Source organism: Bos indicus, chromosome 19 (genome assembly GCF_029378745.1).
Source record: "Bos indicus isolate NIAB-ARS_2022 breed Sahiwal x Tharparkar chromosome 19, NIAB-ARS_B.indTharparkar_mat_pri_1.0, whole genome shotgun sequence".
In the NCBI taxonomy this organism is placed as follows: domain Eukaryota; kingdom Metazoa; phylum Chordata; class Mammalia; order Artiodactyla; family Bovidae; genus Bos; species Bos indicus.
The window spans coordinates 42501489-42518582 of record NC_091778.1 but is presented as its reverse complement, the minus strand read 5'-3'; the positions used below and the strand labels follow the sequence as shown (position 1 = coordinate 42518582).

General features: G+C 41.7%; 2 protein-coding genes across 2 annotated transcripts; both read left to right on the top strand.

Moving 5' to 3' along the window:
• Positions 1–2408: 2408 nt before the first annotated feature.
• On the top strand, positions 2409–2938 carry LOC109573546 (keratin, high-sulfur matrix protein, IIIA3). Its single transcript, XM_019980791.2, has one exon. The coding sequence runs from the start codon at positions 2456–2458 to the stop codon at positions 2852–2854; it is 399 nt and encodes a 132-aa protein (XP_019836350.2). The 5' UTR covers positions 2409–2455; the 3' UTR covers positions 2855–2938.
• Positions 2939–15909: 12971 nt separating this feature from the next.
• KRTAP2-1 (keratin associated protein 2-1) lies at positions 15910–16437 on the top strand. Its single transcript, XM_019980785.2, has one exon. The coding sequence runs from the start codon at positions 15957–15959 to the stop codon at positions 16335–16337; it is 381 nt and encodes a 126-aa protein (XP_019836344.1). The 5' UTR covers positions 15910–15956; the 3' UTR covers positions 16338–16437.
• The last annotated feature ends 657 nt before the right edge of the window (positions 16438–17094 follow it).

Here is a 17094-nt window from a genome sequence, read left to right as displayed (position 1 = left end):
GATCTAAATAGACATTTCTCCAAAGAAGACATATAGATGGCTAACAAACACATGAAAAGATGCTCAACATCACTCATTATCAGAGAAATGCAAATCAAAACCACTATGAGGTACCATTTCACGCCAGTCAGAATGGCTGTGATCCATAAGTCTACAAGCAATAAATGCTGGAGAGGGTGTGGAGAAAAGGGAACTCTCTTACACTGTTGGTAGGAATGCAAACTAGTACAGCCACTATGGAGAACAGTGTGGAGATTCCTTAAAAAACTGGAAATAGAACTGCCTTATGATCCAGGAATCCCACTGCTGGGCATACACACTGAGGAAACCAGAAGGGAAAGAGACACGTGTACCCCAATGTTCATTGCAGCACTGTTTATAATAGCCAGGACATGGAAGCAACCTAGATGCCCATCAGCAGATGAATGGATAAGAAAGCTGTGGTACATATACACAATGGAGTATTACTCAGCCATTAAAAAGAATACATTTGAATCAGTTCTAATGAGATGGATGAAACTGGAACCTATTATACAGAGTGAAGTAAGCCAGAAGGAAAAACACCAATACAGTATACTAATGCATATATATGGAATTTAGAAAGATGGTAACAATAACCCTGTGTACAAGACAGCAAAAGAGACACTGATGTATAGATCAGTTTTATGGACTCTGTGGGAGAGGGAGAGGGTGGGATGATTTGGGAGAATGGCATTGAAACATGTATAATATCATGTATGAAACTAGTCACCAGTCCGGGTTCGATGCACGATACTGGATGCTTGGGGCTGGTGCACTGGGACGACCCAGAGGGAGGGTATGGGGAGGGAGGAGGGAGGAGGGTTCAGGATGGGGAACACAGGTATACCTGTGGAGGATTCATTTCGATATTTGGCAAAACTAATACAATATTGTAAAGTTTAAAAATAAAATAAAATTTAAAAAAAAGATATTAAGCATAGTTCCCTGTGCTATACAGTAGGTCCTTGCTGTTTACATATTTTACATAGAGTATTGTGTATATGTCAATCCCAAACTCCTAATTTGTCCTCTGCCTGCTAGCCAGGCTTCCCCAGATGGCGCTAGTGGTAAAGAACCCACCTGCCAATGCAGGGGACATAAGATAGGCAGGTTCAATCCCTGGATCGGGGAAGATCCCCAAGGAGGGCCTGGTAACCTACTCCAGTATTCTTGCCTGGGAAATCCCATGGTCCATAGGGTCACAAAAAGTCAGACACGACTGAAGCAACTTAGCACAGTACAACACAGCACCCGCTATCCCCTTTGGTAACCATAAGTTTGTTCTCTAGTGTCATAAGATTTTTTGAAGAATAAATTAATCCATTTATTTCTTTTAGTATAATGCTTAGAATTTGGTTAGAACGCAATGATTCTGGCTATCATGAAAATTACATAAAATTTACCATGATTTGGAAAGATACAACTAATGGAAATTAATAAGCATGTACCTAAGACCAAAAAAAGCTAAACACATAGTAACAGTAGAATGGTGCTTTCCAGAAGCTGGGTTTATATTCCACATTTTACACGTAAGATACCAGATAATTGACTTGACTATGGTCCTTTAGCTAGGACCAATATTTGTGTTGGAAACAATATTTATGGGATGTCAGGGGGGAAAGGGGAGATTTTTTTAAAGTTACACTGAAGATGTCCAGGGGCTGGGGAGAGAGGGTCATGGGGAGCCATTGTTTAATGGGTACAGGATTTCAGTTTTGCAAGATGAAAGAGTTCTGGTGATGAAGAGTGCTGATGGTGGCACAGCGATGTGGGTGTACTTAATGCCACTGAACTGTACACACAAAAAATGATTACAACAGTAAATTTTATGTTATGTGTATTTTAGCACTAAAAAACTTGGGGGGAAAGCTACTGATGATAGTTTACCTAAGATGCATTCCTGTAGCTGCAAAAAGTAGACAGAAAACTTCTTCTTTTGCTGACAAACAAAATATCTCTATAGTATTTTTCTGAACTTGCTTTGCCCATGAAGCTTAACAGTGTTAAAGGATACTCATAAGTTGGGGAATTCACTTCCACTATTAGTAAGAACATGACAACCAGTCTCATGTTATCAAAACATCAATTGGCAAAAGCATCACTGAATTATGAAGATAATTGGACACTTTGAAGTCAGGGTCATTAAATTCATATTTGAACCATAAATAGAAAAATATAATGAGTCTTCATTAAATAAGGAAAACAGTCTTTTATGAGTACTTGAGCATCTGGAAAAAATGTCTAGGGAACTTACTAACCTTGCCAAGGCTATTTCAGAAGGAATAAACAAATACAAGGAAATGATTATGTGTCGTGGGGGCCATCATCTCCTGGCCAGGGTATATAAAGGGCCCAGAGCAGGAGGAAGACACTCACACCTGAGAACACTCAACTCCTCTCACCACTTCAACCCCACTCAGCCCCACACACCACCATGACCGTCTCCTGCTGCGGCCCCACCTTCTCGTCCTTCAGCTGTGGCAGAGGCTGCCTCCAGCCCTGCTGCTACCGTGACCCCTGCTGCTGCCGCCCAGTGTCCTGCCAGACCACCGTGAGCCGCCCCGTGACCTGCGTGCCCCGCTGCACGCGCCCCATCTGCGAGCCCTGCCGCCGCCCAGTCCGCTGCGACCCCTGCAGCCTGCAGGAGGGCTGCTGCCGCCCCATCACCTGCTGCCCCACGTCCTGCCAGGCCGTGGTCTGCCGCCCCTGCTGCTGGGCCACCACGTGCTGCCAGCCCATCTCTGTGCAGTCCCCGTGCTGCCGGCCCACCTGCTGCCGGCCCGCCCCCTGCCGCACCACCTGCCGCACCTTCAGGACCTCCCCCTGCTGCTGAGCAGAGCTTCCTAGGCGCGCATCATCATTAGGTAGATGGCGGGGTCTATCCTGCTGTCCCACAGCTTCACAGCAGAACCACCTCATTTCTTGAGAAGCCCATTCCTCCTCTCTTCAAACTAGGCGGCACCCTTTTCAAATGATGAAAAATATCCTGTCCTCCCACGACCCCTGCTCACTCCTATATTGTGTTGTTGGTTCTCTAATAAACTTAACACTTTCGGCATAGAAATCATGGTGTCTGTGATATTTCCTTTCATTAGATTCTGTCTCTATTTTCCAGAGATATCCAAAGCAAGATAGGAAATAATCCTCTTGTTCTTCTCTAAAATAGCCAAAATCTGGGTAGTTTCCTCATTATCATTGTAAATGGCATTTATAAGACACAGTAGCTGATTACGAAGATAGGAACAGCTACGTCTCCAAGTCACCAATGCCTACAGTTCAGACGGGTAGGTACCAAACACCTGAGAAATGGTCTTCAGTAGTGACCAGTAAGGAGTCTACATCGGGTTACCACTTATATTCCCAGTCTGAGTATTCATTCACGGAAATGACACCTGTTAGCACAGCATAGGGAGAAGGCAATGGCACCCCACTCCAGTACTCTTGCCTGGAAAATCCCATGGACGGAGGAGCCTGGTAGCCTGCAGTTCATGGGGTCACTACAAGCTGGACACGGCTGAATGACTTCACTTTCACTTTTCACTTTCATACATTGGAGAAGGAAATGGCAACCCACTCCAGTGTTCTTGCCTGGAGAATCCCAGGGATGAAGGAGCCTGGTCGGCTGCCATCTATGGGGTCGCACAGAGTCAGACATGACTGAAGCAACTTAGCAGCAGCAGTAGCAGCACATCATAGAAAGAGGCAGAAGAAACTTTGAGCAGCATCTGGCCAATTGTCCATTTTTGAAGTTAAAGAGCTATATGGCAAACAAATACAATATTGTAAAGTTAAAAATAAAAATTTTTTAAAAAAGAATTTCCTCAAGTTAAAGAGCAATGAGTAATGAAAGATCAAATAAGTTTCTTTCTTTTTTAATATTTATTTATGTATTTGGCTGCATGGGTCTTAGTTGCCGCGTGCAGGATCTTTCTTTGTGGACCACAGACTCTCTAGCTGTAGCCTGTGGGCTCAATAGTTGGGGCACACAGGCTTAGATGCTCCGCTGTACATCGATCTTAGTTCCCTGCCCAGAGATTGAACCCATGTTCCCTGCATTGCAAGGCAGATTCTTAACCGCTGGACCACCAGGGAAGCTCCCTATGTTTCTTAATGTAATTATAACTACTGATGTTCAGAAAAGACCCAAGAGAATGTAAGGTCCCTGATATTAAGCCTTTAGGCCAAACATTTCACCTTAGTATGATCAGAAACACGTTCCTCTGCCCAAGGGAACTGTTTTGTATTTTGTGACCAAGTATGACTACTTCTTCATGTAATACACTCCCTTCTATATATTACAGATCTGATTATTATTTAGACTATTATTCACAATGTCAACTAGTGTGGATATTAAATCCACACTGGCTTTTGAGAGTTGCTTATCTTGATGCTCAGGAATTGGCCATTTATGGCATCTTCCAGTCAAATAAATCACTGCCTATCTACAGGTATTTATTGAATATCTACTATGAATAGGGCACTGAGTTGACTTGCCCTGAAGGAAGATAAAGGAATAAAACAGAGTTCCTGCTTCAAAGAGGTTATAATCTACTTAGGGAGATGAGATATAAATAAGAAAAAAGTCAAATAATACGTAATATCAGCATTACCAAAAATAGTTGAAGACTGTAAACCTATTAGGAAACTGCATACAATTGTCCTGTCACTTTTAAGTAAAAAATAAGTAAGCTATAAAATATTAAACTATCTTATGAAGAAAAAGTGTGTTCTGTATGTCTGTGTCTGTGTGTTTTTATACCTAAAAATATACCTGGAACATTATGCAACAAAAATCTAACAGTCACTGGGAATTAATATTTTCTTCTTCATATGTTTCTTAATTATTTTAAAAAATGAACACACATTTTACTTTTAATGAAATGGACTATTAAAACATATCTATTCTGGGGGAAATTATTTAAAACTTTCTTATGATTATGCTAGGCTTTTTAAAAACATATTTATCAAAGTCTAAATGAATTTAAAGCAGATAAGTTAGAGAGCATCTGTTTGTACTCCTAAAGAAGTCTTTTATTATATATAGAAGAGTATGCCATTATGTTGTAAATAGTGGACTTCTCTGAGGTCTTTAAAATGTGATCAAATTATTAAACATTGAAATCATATTTTAACTTTTTAGGATCATCCCAATGGCATAAAGTAAGGTCCACTTTCAATATGTACCAATAAAAATTGTTAAAAATTGCTGGCTGTTTTTGATTACATGTGCAATTGCTTTTCTCCTTTTGTATAGCAACTGAGAATTGAGAACACAAGATGGTATTTTTCATGTTAAAATTTGCTCATAATGTGGTTGTTGAATGATACTGTTAAATAAAGCCCTAGCATTCATTATGCAAAATGTGTTGTCCATCATCACTAAGAACCTGTCTAAATTTTAAGCCTTTTCTTTTATGGTTGTTTTTTAAGACCTCCCTCTGTTGCATGGGCTGTGGGACTCTCTATAGGGTTAGTGTCACTATCCACAATTCTGACACATGTTCTTCTCATCTGTTCTACAGTAGCCTGACTCCCCTTTACATAGGGTTGGTGCTCAAATAGAGGGAATTCTAATATCTTCCTTCAAGATATTTTTATTTTACATGATTGATGAAATCCCCCACTGAATAATCCTATTTAATATGTATTTTTTGGTGATGGAGCAGAGAACTGGCTACTTACCATATCAAACACCATTCATCTTTGTTCTAAATTCAAAATTTAGAGCTTATAAAGCACCACTGAAACAATACCTATTAAAATATATTTACTAACTCAATAAATATAAGACACTAAGTGCCAGGCACTGTTCTTAGTGCTTGACAAAATTATTAGCTCATTTAACCTTCACAACAACCTTGATTACACATCTGTTATTATCCCATATGGCCCAAAGACACATAGTCGGTAAGTTGCAAAGTTTTCGATGAGTGTTGTCTGGTTTTAGAATAAGTGGCATCAGAAAATAGCACATGACTTGCCACCAGTGTCAAATCACAGAGCTCAGTGGTATGAATTATTCACACATGACCCATTTTTTCTCTGCCAGGAAATGAAACTTGGGTGTGGGGTAGGATGAGTATCCTCGGCTGAAAACACTGGAATTATTTACTGAAGGGGTCATGGCCTCTCATTCTTTGTATATCTTTATAAAAGAAAGAAAAAAGTCATCTTAGAACAGTTTTGGATCAGAAGTGTTTAGAGTAGAGAAATGAGTCTTCTTACCTGAGATTATCCTCTGAAGAGGTTCTCCTTGCCCAAAATGTGATGATTATGAAGACACCTCACCCCCAGCAACAGGAAAATTTGATTATTAGACAATGTGCCTTGAGAAGAATAAAGCACAAGCAATAAAAGCAAAAATTAGCAGATGGGACTACATCAAACTAAAAAGTTTCTATGGAGCAGAAGAAACCATCTACAAATGAAAAGGCAACCACTAAATGGGAGGAACTATTTGCAAACTGTGTATCTGATAAGCAGTTAGTATCCACAGAACACAAGGAACTCCGACAAGTAAATAGCAACAGACTAAAACAAAAGACAGAAGAAAACCAATTCACTTAAAAAATAAGCAGAGGATTTGTAAACATTTTTTCAAAGAAGGCATATAGATGGTCAACAAGTACATGTTGAAAAGATGTTCAACATTGCTAATCACCAGGGCAATGCCAATCAAAACCACAGTGTGATATCACCTCACACCTGTTAGAATGGATATTCTCAAAAAGACAAGAGATAACAAATGCTAGTGTGATGATATGGAGAAAAGGGAACTTTGGCACCCTGTTATTTGGGGGGGGGGGTGTGTAAATTGCTACAGCTACTATGGAAAACAGTTCGGAGGTTCTTCAAAAAACTGAAAATAGAACTACTCTATGATCCAGCAATTCCACTTCTTGGTATACATCCAAAGAAGATGAAATCACTATCTCAAAGAGATTTCCACATTCTCATGTTCACAACAGTAATTTACAATAGCTAAGACACTGAGACAACCTAAATGTCCAACAGATGAATGACTAAATAAAATTAGTTGTTAATTAGGCTATATTATATATATATATATATATACACATACACACACACACGTATATATATAAAATAGTCACAAAAATAAGGAAATCCTGCCTTTTGTGATAACAGGGGTGAAACTTGAAGGCATAATGCTGAATGAAATAAGTTGGACATGAGAAAAGCATATATTGCAATGATTTCACTTATACATGGAATTAAAACCATCAGACTCAAAGAAACATAGAGTAGAAAAGTAGTTACCAAGGGCTGAGGGGTAGAAGAAATGAGATTTGGGTCCAAAGGCACAAACTTTCAGTTATGAGATGAATAATTCCAAGGATCTAATGTACAGCATGGTGACTATAGTTAACAATACTATGACTGACCCTTGAACTACTCTGGGGTTAGGGGCACTGACACTCTGCACAGTCAAAATCCAAGTACAATTTATATTCTGCCCTCCATATCCAAGACTTCATATCTATGGTTCCTCTGTACTTTCAGTTCCTCCATATCCATGATGAAACCAACCACAGGTCATGTGTCACTATAGCATTTATGACTGAAAACGATTTCCATATAAGTAGACCCATGCAGTCTAAACCTGTGTTGTTCAAGAGTCAACTGCATAATGTATACTTGAAAGGTACTCTGAGAGTACAGCTTTAATATCCTCATCATAACAACAATAATGAAATGACAATTAGGTAAGGGAAAGAATGTGTTAACTAGCCTTACTGTGGTAAACGTTTTGCAATATAGACATATATCAAATCATCACAACATGCACCTTAAAATTACACAGCTATATGTCAGTTAAGTTCTGTTGCTCAGTCATGTCTGACTCTTTGTGACCCCATGGACTGCAACACACCAGGCTTCCCTGTCCATCACCAACTCCCAGAGCTTACTCAAACTCATGTCCATCCAGTTGGTGATTCCATCCAACCATCTCACCCTCTGTTGTCCCCATCTCCTCCTGCCTTCAATCTTTCCCAGCATCAGGGTCTTTTCCAAAGAGCTGGTTCTTTGCATCAGGTAGCCAAAGTATTGGAGCTTCAGCTTCATCAACAGTCCTTCCAATGAATATTCAGGACTGATTTCCTTTAGGATTGAGTGGTTTGATCTCCCTGCAGTCCAAGGGACTCTCAAGAGTCTTCTCCAACACCACAGTCCAAAACCATCAATTCTTCAGCATTCAGCTTTCTTTATGGTCCAAATCCCACATCCATACATGACTACTGGAAAAACCATGGCTTTGACTAGATGGACCTTTATTGGCAAAGTAATGTCTCTGCTGTCTAGGTGGATCATGGCTTTTCTTCCAAGGAGCAAGTGTCTTTTAATTTCATGACTGTAATCACCATCTGCAGTGATTTTGGAGCCCAAGAAAATGAAGTTTCTCACTATTTCCATTGTGTCCCCATCTATTTGCCATGAATTGATGGGACCAGATGCCGGATCTTTGTTTATTGAATGTTGAGTTTTAAACCAGGTTTTTCACTCTTCTCTTTTACTTTCATCAAGAGGTTCTTTAATTCCTCTTCACTTTCTGCCATAAGGGGGGCATCATCTGTTATTGATATTTCTCCTGGCAATCTTGATTCCAGCTTATACTTCATTCACTCCAACATTTCACATGATGTACTCTGCATATAAGTTAAATAGGCAGGGTGACAATATATTGTGTTGATGAATTTCTTTTCCAATTTTGAACCAGTCCATTGTCTCATGCCTGGTTCTGTTTCTTTTTTACTTTTTTTTTTTTTTTTTTTGGATGGATAATTGCTTTACAGAATTTTGCTCTTTTCTGTCAAACCTCAACAAGAATCAGCCATAGGGATACATATATTCCCTCCCTTTTGAAACTCCTTCCCATCTCCCTACCCATCCCACCCCTCTAGGTTTTTGACCTGCATAAAGATTTCTCAGGAGTCAGGTAGGTGGTCTGGTATTCCCATCTCTTTAAGATTTTCCCACAGTTTGTTTTGATCCACACAGTCAAAATCAAACCTAAACAGTCAATGAAACAGAAGTAGATGTTTTTCTGGAATTCTCTTATCTTTTCTATGATCCAGTGGATGTCGGCAATTTGATCTCTGGTTCCTAAGCCTTTTCTAAAACCAGCTTGAACATCTGGAAGTTCTCAGTTCATCTACTATTGAAGCATAGCTTGGAGGATTTTCAGCATTACTTTGCTAGCGTGTGAGATGAGTGCAATTCTGCTGTAATTTGAACATTCTTTGGCATTGCCCTTCTTTGGGATTGGAATGAAAACTGACCTTTTCCAATCCTGTGACCACTGCTGAGTTTTCCAAATTTGCTGACATACTGAGTGCAGCACTTTGGGGACTTGAAATAGCTCAGCTGAAATTCCATCACCCTCACTTAGCTTTGTTTGTAGTGATGCTTCTAAGGCCCACTTGACTTCACATTCCAGGATGTCTGGCTCTAGGTGAGTGTTTCCACCATCATGGTTATCTGGGTCATTAAGATCTTTTTTGTATAGTCTTTCTGTGTATTCTTATCACCTCTTCTTAATATCTTCTGCTTCTGTTTCTGTCCATTATTGTGCCCATCTTTGCATGAAATGAAAGCGCAGGCGGCTGCGACCACACACAAGCGCGGCCGAGAGGAGCTACCCTACGTCCGAGGTCAGAGGCAGAAGCCGGGAGGACCCCATGCCCGAGGGGCGGTGGCCAGGAGGAGGTACCCCACATCCGAGGTCAGGGGCAGCGGCCGAGAATGCCAGGCTGCGACGGTGTAGGAACGGCCGAGAGGAGCTACCCCATGTCCAAGGTCAGGGGTGGCAGCTGAGAGGAGCTACCCCATGTCTGAGGTCAGGGGTGGCATCTGGGAGGAGATACACGACCCCCGCAACCCCGGCCCGAGGCCAGGGGCAGCGACTGGGAGGAGCTACCCCACGTCCAAGGAGCAGTGGCTGCGCAGGTGCAGGAGGGCCTAGAGGAGCTATTCCACGTTCAAGGTCAGGAGGGGCGGTGGTGAGGAGATACCCCTCATCCAAGGTAAGAGAAACCCAAGTAAGACGGTAGGTGTTGCAAGAGGGCATCAGAGGGCAGACGCACTGAAACCATACTCACAGAAAACTAGTCATTCTAATCACACTAGGACCACAGCCTTGTCTAACTCAATGAAACTAAGCCATGCCGTGTGGGGCCACCCAAGACAGACGGGTCGTGGTGGAGAGGTCTGACAGAATGCGGTCCACTGGAGAAGAGAATGGCAAACCACTTCAGTATTCTTGCCTTGAGAAACCCATTAACAGTATGAAAAGGCAAAATGATAGGATACTGAAAAAGGAACTCCCCAGGTCACTAGGTACCCAATATGCTACTGGAGATCAGTGGAGAAATAACTCCAGAAAGAATGAAGGGATGGAGCCAAAGCAAAAACAATACCCAGTTGGGGATGTGACTGGTGATAGAAGCAAGGTCCGATGCTGTAAAGAGCAATATTGCATAGGAACCTGGAATGTTAGGTCCATGAATCAAGGTAAATTGGAAGTGGTCAAACAGGAGATGGCAAGAGTGAACACCGACATTCTAGGAATCACCGAACTGAAATGGACTGGAATGGGTGAGTTTAACTCAGATAACCATTATATCTACTACTGTGGGCAGGAATCCCTTAGAAGAAATGGAGTAGCCATCATGGTCAACAAGAGAGTCCAAAATGCAGTACTTGGATGCAATCTCAAAAATGACAGAATGATCTCTGTTCGTTTCCAAGGCAAACCATTCAGTATCACAGTAATCCAAGTCTATGCCCCAACCAGTAACGCTGAAGAAGCTGAAGTTGAATGGTTCTATGAAGACTTACAAGACCTTTTAGAACTAACACCCAAAAAAGATGTCCTTTTCATTATAGGGGACTGGAATACAAAAGTAGGAGGTCAAGAAACACCTGGAGTAACAGGCAAATTTGGCCTTGGAATACGGAATTAAGCGGGGCAAAGACTAATAGAGTTTTGCCAAGAGAATGTACTGGTCATAGCAAATACCCTCTTCCAACAACACAAGAGAAGACTCTACACATGCACATCACCAGATGGTCAACACCGAAATCAGATTGATTATATTCTTTGCAGCCAAAGATGGAGAAGCTCTATACAGTCAACAAAAACAAGACCAGGAGCTGACTGTGGCTCAGATCATGAACTCCTTATTACCAAATTCAGACGTAAATTTGAAGAAAGTAGGCAAAACCACTAGACCATTCAGGTATGACCTAAATCAAATCCCTTATGATTATACAGTGGAAGTGAGAGATAGATTTAAGGGACTAGATCTGATAGAGTGCCTGATGAACTATGGATGGAGGTTCGTGACATTGTACAGGAGACAGGGATCAAGACCATCCCCATGGAAAAGAAATGCAAAAAAGCAAAATGGCTGTCTGAAGAGGCCTTACAAATAGCTGTGAAAAGAAGAGAAGTGAAAAGCAAAGGAGAAAAGGAAAGATATAAGCATCTGAATGCAGAGTTCCAAAGAGTAGCAAAGAGAGATAAGAAAGCCCTCCTCAGCGATCAATGCAAAGAAATAGAGGAAAACAACAGAATGGGAAAGACTAGAGATCTCTTCAAGAAAATTAGAGATACCAAGGGAACATTTCATGCAAAGATGGGCTCGATAAAGAACAGAAATGGTATGGACTTAACAGAAGCAGAAAATATTAAGAACAGGTGGTAAGAATACACAGAAGAACTGTACAAAAAATATCTTCACGACCAAGATAATCACAATGGTATGATCACTAACCTAGAGCCAGACATCCTGGAATGTGAAGTCAAGTGGACCTTAGAAAGCATCACTACGAACAAAGCTAGTGCAGGTGATGGAATTCCAGTTGAGCTATTTCAAATCCTGAAAGATGATGCTGTGAAAGTGCTGCACTCAATATGCCAGCAAATTTGGAAAACTCAGTAGTGGCCACAGGACTGGAAAAGGTCAGTTTTCATTCCAATCCCAAAGAAAGGCAATGCCAAAGAATGCTCAAACTACAGCACAATTACACTCATCTCACACACTAGTAAAGTAATGCTCAAAATTCTCCAAGCCAGGCTTCAGCAGTAGGTGAAACATGAACTTCCTGATGTTCAAGCTGGTTTTAGAAAAGGCAGAGGAACCAGAGATCAAATTCCCAACATCCACTGGATCATGGAAAAAGCAAGAGAGTTCCAGAAAAACATCTATTTCTGCTTTATTGACTATGCCAAAGCCTTTGACTGTGTGGATCACATAAACTGTAGAAAATTCTGAAAGAGATGGGAATACCAGACCACCTGACCTGCCTCTTGAGAAACCTATATGCAGGTCAGGAAGCAACAGTTAGAACTGGACATGGAACAACAGACTGGTTCCAAATAGGAAAAGGAGTACGTCAAGGCTGTATATTGTCACCCTGCTTACTTAACTTCTATGCAGAGTACATCATGAGAAACGCTGGACTGGAAGAAGCACAAGCTGGAATCAAGATTGCCGGGAGAAATATCAATAACCTCAGATATGCAGATGACACCACCCTTATGGCAGAAAGTGAAGAGGAACTCAAAAGCCTCTTGATGAAAGTGAAAGTGGAGAGTGAAAAAGTTGGCTTCAAGCTCAACATTCAGAAAACAAAGATCATGGCATCTGGTCCCATCACTTCATGGGAAATAGATGGGAAACAGTGGAAACAGTGTCAGACTTTATTTTTTGGGCTCCAAAATCACTGCAGATGGTGATTGCAGCCATGAAATTAAAAGATGCTTACTCCTTGGAAGAAAAGTTATGACCAACTTAGATAGCATATTCAAAAGCAGAGACATTACTTTGCCAACAAAGGTCCATCTAGTCAAGGCTATGGTTTTTCCAGTGGTCATGTATGGATATGAGAGTTGGACTGTGAAGAAAGCTGAGCCCCGAAGACTTGATGCTTTTGAAATGTGGTGTTGGAGAAGACTCTTGAGAGTCCCTTGGGCTGCAAGGAGATCCAACCAGTCCATTCTGAAGGAGATCGGCCCTGGGATTTCTTTGGAGGGACTGATGCTGAAGCTGAAACTCCAGTACTTTGGCCACCTCATGTGAAGAGTTGACTCATTGGAAAAGACTCTGATGCTGGGAGGGATTGGGGACAGGAGGAGAAGGGGACGACAGAGGATGAGATGGCTGGATGGCATCACTGACTCGATGGACATGAGTCTGAGTGAACTCCAGGAGTTGGTGATGGACAGGGAGGCCTGGCGTGCTGAGATTCATGGGGTTGCAAAGAGTCGGACACGACTGAGTGACTGAATTGAACTGAACTGAATTCTGTGAAAAATGCCCTTGGTAATTTGATGGGGATTGTACTGAATTTGTAGGTTGCTTTGGGCAGTACAGTCATTTTCACATTGACTTCTTCCAAGCCAAGAACATGGTGTGTCTCTCCCTCTGTGTCTTCACTTGCGTTCATCAGTCTTATTGTTTTCTGTGTACAGGCCTTTTGCCTCCTGGGGTAGGTTAATTCCTAGGATTTTATTCTTTTAGCTACAATGGTAAATGAGATTGTTTCCTTAATTTCTCTTTTGATCTTTCATTGTTAGTGTATGGGAATGGAAGAGATTTCTGTGTATTAATTTTGTATCATGCAACTTTACCAAGCTGCTTGATTAGCTCTAGTAGTTTTCTGGTGGCGTCTTAAGGATTTTTTATGGATAGTATCGTGTCATCAACAAACAGTGACAGTTTTACTTCTTTTCCAGTTTGAATTTCTCGTATTTCTTTTTCTTCTCTGTTTGCCATGGCTAGGACTTCTAAAACTATGTTGAATGAAAGTGGTGAGAGTGCATACCAGTCAGAATGGCCATTATCAAAAAATCTACGAACATAAATGCTGAAAAGGGTTTGGAGAAAAGGGAACCCTCTCACACTGTTGGTGGGAATGTAAATTGATACAACCGTTACAGAAGACAGTATGAAGATTCCTTCAATAAGAAGGAATAAAACTACCATATGGCTCAACAATCTCACTACTGGGCAAATACCCTGAGGAAACCATAGCTGAGGAAAAAGACACATGTACCACAGTGTTCACTGAGGCACTGTTTACAATAGCTAGGACATGGAAGCAACCTAGATGTCCATTGACAGATGAACGGATAAAGAAGCTGTAGTACATATATACAATGGAATATTGTTGTTCAGTCACCAAGTCACGTCTGATTCTTCGTGACCCCATGGACTGTAGCAAGCCAGGCTTTCCTATCCCTCACCATCTCCCAGAGTTTGCCGAGGTTCATGTCCATAGAATCGGGGATGCCATCCAACTATCTCATCTTCTGTCACCCTCTTCTCCTTCTGTCTTCAATAATTCCCAGTATCAGGGTCTTTTCCAATGAGTCAGGTGTTCACATTGGGTAGCTAAAATATTGAAGCTTCAGCTTCAGCATCAGTCCTTCCAAAGAGTATTCAGGGTTGATATCCTTTAAGACTCACTGGTTTGATCTCTTTGCTTTCCAAGGGACTCTCAAGAGTTTTCTCCAGCACCAAAGTTTGAAAGCATCAATTCTTTGGAGCTCTGCCTTCTTTATTGTCCAGCTCTCATATTTGTACATGACTACTGGAAAGATCATTGCTTTGACTATATGGACCTTGGTCGACAAAGTGAAGTCTTTGCTTTTTAGAATATGTACTGCCAAAGCAAGCACTATCCATTCTTTTTTAGATTCTTTTTTCATATAGGTCATTACAGAGTATTGAGAAGAGTTCCCTGTGCTATACAGTAGGTCCTTATTAGTTATCTATTTTATATATCAGATCAGATCAGATCATAGTGGTGTGTTTATGTCAATCCCAATCTTCTAATTTATTCCTCCTCCACTTCCCCCTGGCAAACAAGTTTGTTTTCTACGTCTATTATATAGGGAAAAAACCTCTGCCTTATTACTTCATAGTTGTAGCAACCATGTCAAAGTATAGTAAGAAAAATTTTATTACACAATTCCATATCACATACACAAGAAAGACAAGTATAAAAAATATATCTCAGGGAAAACCAATATTAAGAAAAACCAGAAAAATCAGAGTTGCCACAACGTGAGCTGGAAAAAAGGGGAAAAAAATAGATGTCAGTCTTGGGTATTTTATTCTAATACTCAGTGTATGAAAGTCAACTTTAACCTTTTCAATACAAATACATGAGCTGCAGTACTATTCAAGGCATGTACATTTCACTATGCTGTTCAGTCGCTCAGTTGTGTCCAATTCTTTATGATCCCATGGACTGCAACATGCCAGGTTTCTCTGTCCTTCACCATCTCCCAGAGCTTGCTCAAACTAATGTCTATTGACTCGGCAATGCCATCCAACACCACAGTTCAAAAGCATCAGTTCTTCTGTGCTCAGCAGTCCAACTCTATATCAAGCGAAACACAAACGTTTTCCCAAGGAATCCACACCAAAGACCATGTCTAACACCTGTCTGATTCACATGCAGGCTTTTCTGGGAATCTCTTGGGGGTCAAGGGTAGGATCTAGTCAGTGGTCTAGAAACTCTTATGCCTTTAATGTCTTTAAAAATTGTAGCCCCTTCAGCACCATTTTGCCCAGGTTTTGTCAGATGCCATCTACTCAAAATAAGCATCAAGAGCTGCTTCACCTCCAATGTTTCAGAGTATTTAGATTTTGATGATGAACAGCATGAATACATCCATATTTAGGGACGCAACAGATGTTCTTTAATGAGATTATGAGTATGTCACCAACAATGCAACCATTAGTCAAAACAAATTTCTATTTAATTGAGCAAACAATAAACAAGAGGCATCATCATCTCCTGGCCAGGGTATATAAAGGGCCCAGAGCAGGAGGAAGACACTCACACCTGAGAACACTCAACTCCTCTCACCACCTCAACCCCACTCGGCCCCACACACCACCATGACCGTCTCCTGCTGCGGCCCCACCTTCTCCTCCTTCAGCTGTGGCAGAGGCTGCCTCCAGCCCTGCTGCTACCGCGACCCCTGCTGCTGCCGCCCAGTGTCCTGCCAGACCACTGTGAGCCGCCCCGTGACCTGCGTGCCCCGCTGCACGCGCCCCATCTGCGAGCCCTGCCGCCGCCCGGTCTGCTGTGACCCCTGCAGCCTGCAGGAGGGCTGCTGCCGCCCCATCACCTGCTGCCCCACGTCCTGCCAGGCCGTGGTCTGCCGCCCCTGCTGCTGGGCCACCACGTGCTGCCAGCCCATCTCTGTGCAGTCCCCGTGCTGCCGGCCCACCTGCTGCCGGCCCGCCCCCTGCCGCACCACCTGCCGCACCTGCTGAGCAGTGCACTGCCTGCGCAGAGCAAGCAACCAGCCGTCTGAAAAAGTTCTGCCCCCATTTCTCTACCTGACAAACCTCTTGCCCTGAGCCCTTAAGACCTCACATCAACTAGGAACTGGAGATGCAGGTTCATCTATTAAGGCTTGGGCTGTTCTCAAGTAATAGTAACAACTTCCTTCTCCCCTTCTTAGATCTTAAGTCTTGCAGCATGTTTGTTTTCTAATAAACTTCTCTTTTTTGGCCCAGCAAACTCAACTTTGGTTTTACTTATTCTATTTTTTGCATTAAATGTAAGCATAACAAAAATAGACTGATTGCCTACTGTCTGCAAACCATAGACTGTATTAAAGTTGGGTTAATGTCACCCTATTCAAGGAATTTCCAGGAGATGAAACAAACTCACAGTAATTAACCAATGATTAGAATATGAAAATGTACAACACACTGTCAACAGAGAAGTTGCTATCGATTGGGGAGAACAAGAAAGATTGAAAAAGAAGCTAACATTTCATATGAGTTAAGATTTAGGTGTCCAGATCTCAGGGAAGATGGCATTTTCAATAATGCAAACAGTATTGACAAAGGTATAGAGAAGTTGTTCAGAGATGATTAGAGTGGGATATAGGTAAAGTAATAATGGAAACTCATTTTAGAAAGTTGGTGTGCTTTTAGAACTAGCCAAAGGAATATGCCATTTATTCAACAAACACAAAGAACTGTTGAAAGCCTTAGGGCAGGGGAATGGCATGGCAGGAGT